Genomic DNA, 2,827 nt, shown 5'->3' with positions numbered 1-2,827 from the left:
CGGTGGCTCCCCGAGGGGAAGGGCCGTAGCAGGGGGCTGGGCTGGGTTTGCAGACAGCCGGGCAGCACTCGCACTGCTTAACGCTCAGCCGGGCTTCTGCTGCCTCTTCCCCCGCTGTTGGAGGGGAGGTGTGGGAGCTTGAAGCCTGAGAAGAATTGTCAGGGGTAAGGGGAAGCCAGCGGTGCTGTGATGGAGTTCTATGGATGCATAGGAAACCAGGGTGCTTTAGCTCATAAACCAGAAGCAGAGAAAGTCAATATGATTTACTTTTTTAAAGTACTTGCCGCTCGTTTACTCAGCGTTAAGATATGTTTGTAAAATTTAAGCTTTAATGAAAGCCAGAGTTTAACTCTGGAGAAACTAGATATTTGAAATTAGTGTATTCTGGAAAAAACATAAAGCCGTTAACTAAATGAAATGCAGCAGAAGAAATAGCGCTTCTCTTCTTTCTGCTTTGCAGTGGCAGTTAAGAAGCAATGTCAATAGGTTTAACTCTTGGAAAACTACATAATTCTGTAATGCTGGCAAAGAGCAAGAGTCCAAACTGGTTTCTCCTGGCTCCGTTTGAGAGCCCCCTTTTAAATTGAGCCTAATAGTTCATGAAAGTGTGTGAAACACACTTCTGAACTTGACCCTTTTCTCCAGTCTACCTGGAATCTGTTGTTGTTTGTTGCCGATATCTGAGACATCAGGCCCTGATGCCAGGTAATGAGGGGTATGTCTTAATAGGAAGGAAAGGCTTGAGGGGAAAAATGTTAAAGGAAAGGTGACAAACATATTCTCAAGTGACAAGAATGGAGAGGCAATTCCCTTTTATCCTGCTGTAAAGGCCCCTAAAATGGATTTGGTAGCTTGCTTTAATAACCTCAATATTTTCAGAGGACATCCTATGAATGGTATATTCCAAAAGGAATCCTGAAAACTGGTTGGATGAACAAACACCTGAATTTGGTTCCAGCACTTGTGGTGGTGTTCTATGAACTAGACTGGGATGAGCCGCAGTGGAAAGAAAAACAGTTGGAATGTGCTACTCGAGTTGAAATTGTCAGGTAGAGCTTTTTTGGTTTTTTTGCTTGGTTCATAATGTACTACAAGCTACTAGTAAGTATGAATTGCAGAATTCTTCTTGTATTCTAAAACATAACTTTTTTTTCTTAAACACCAATTAAGAGGAACTTGAACTTTTCTTTGCTGTCAGTTGTATGCTAAAAAGCAACTTTTAAAAATTGGTTTACTTGTACAAATTGTTTAAGTAAAAACATCCCCTGAAGTCTTGCTTACTAAACTCAGCACAATTATTCTGTCCCATCTGAACAAAAAAAGAGAACATGGCATTCCGTGGATGATGCGGCATATTGGTGTGTTTGTTTTTTCCCTATATAACATTCTTTCAATGCTTCCATCTAGACTGTAATCTTATTTTGTTCTGATGATTCAGAAATAAGAAGTGAAACCTTGATGCTCTGCTGTTTTTATTTTAGGCAAAGTTTGCAGGGAAGAAATACGAAAGTCGCTGTGGTTTTGATTCAGAAAAAAACACCATTACCTCCAGGTACTAGAAAACTCTGTGCATAGTTGTGACCTAATTTTTCAGAAGGCCTAATGGACTGAGCTGACTTATTTGTCACAGTACCTGCAGTTCTTAGTATAATGTCATCTACATATATTAAATGCATTGTGGCTGCAGGAAGGTGTACAGATGGAAAGAGTTCACCCTAAATATTTGGTACTTAAAAGTGCTTAACTTCTTCCTTTTCAGTCCAATTCCATCTTTTGATACACGGTGTCAAAAATGGTTTGCATAATACATGTGACATGCCTTCTTGTATGTAAGTTATGTTTTAAACCTTGCTTGAGATCAAGAAAAGCTGTAAAAGCAATGAGAACTTAGAGGAAGGGTGTCTTGTACCTACAGAATTCTTTTAGTTTAACGTTGTTGTAATCATTAAAATTTTGGAGTCAAGTGGAGCTGTGAAAGGTGATACGTTTTAACCTTATGTTTCTGCAAAGCTGCTGCTACAAGCTGTAGCTGCATACTTTCTAGTGTCTGGCAAACCTTTTTTGTTTTTTCTCTACCTGCTATATATGTTTGTCTTTTCTGGGTGCTATTATATGTCTCAAGACACAGGATATTTAATTCCATGAGAGCAATGAAAAACTTATGTCATACTTGTAGGTTCTGTGGCTACCTAAGCCACTCTTAGAAAGTTTCTGCAATGTGTTCTGCTGGATGAAACACATAGTACTCTAAAAGAAGTAAGAAAAAAAAAATACGGTCTTCATTTTATCTGTATTGGATTTTTCCATACCTTGTATTGGTCAAGCTTTTAGAGCTAGTTTGACATTGCAGCACTGCGTACTGCTTACTTGCACTTTCCTTGACTTCACTAGGGGAAGATGTTATTGCATCAGAGAGGGCAGCAGCTTTATGTAATGCTTGTGACCTTTCTGGAAAATCCCTCTTTGTACTTCCACACACTGATCATCTGGTTGGTTATATTATAAGGTAAGTGACTGTAAAAGACTACTTTGCTCCGTTTGCTGACAGATGTTGAGAGATGTGATAGCAGTCACCTCAGCCTGTGTGGCACACTTGTAGACCAGCAGTGAATGTTTTATCTGTTTGCTGGAATTCTTCAGATTGTTCTGCAACCTGATGGATTCCACACAGCTCTCCTTTTTCTGTGGGCTTGAGTAATGACTGTCAGAGATGTTTCTGAAGAAATGTTGTTAGATATCTCAAGATGTTCCCTTTCTCAAGTCAGGTGGAGGCAAAGTGGGCTTTTCTACCTCAACAGTGGTTTTGGCCCTGCTGGTTCTAAATAAT

The 2,827-nt window shown here is 39.7% G+C and overlaps 1 protein-coding gene across 1 annotated transcript in view; it reads left to right on the top strand.

The window, feature by feature from the left end:
- The first annotated feature begins 883 nt into the window (after positions 1-883).
- Positions 884-2,827, top strand: part of TRAPPC11 (trafficking protein particle complex 11) — a 25,132-nt gene continuing 23,188 nt past the window's right edge. The window contains exons 1-3 of the mRNA XM_010295172.1: positions 884-1,049; positions 1,482-1,552; positions 2,392-2,506. Of these exons, the coding sequence (XP_010293474.1) occupies positions 931-1,049; positions 1,482-1,552; positions 2,392-2,506 (305 nt within the window). The 5' untranslated portion in view covers positions 884-930. The remainder of the gene's footprint in view (positions 1,050-1,481; positions 1,553-2,391; positions 2,507-2,827) is intronic.

This window comes from Phaethon lepturus, unplaced genomic scaffold (genome assembly GCF_000687285.1).
Source record: "Phaethon lepturus isolate BGI_N335 unplaced genomic scaffold, ASM68728v1 scaffold6429, whole genome shotgun sequence".
In the NCBI taxonomy this organism is placed as follows: Eukaryota; Metazoa; Chordata; class Aves; order Phaethontiformes; family Phaethontidae; genus Phaethon; species Phaethon lepturus.
The sequence above is the reverse complement of the archived record's forward strand: the minus strand, read 5'-3'. Positions and strand labels throughout refer to the sequence as shown.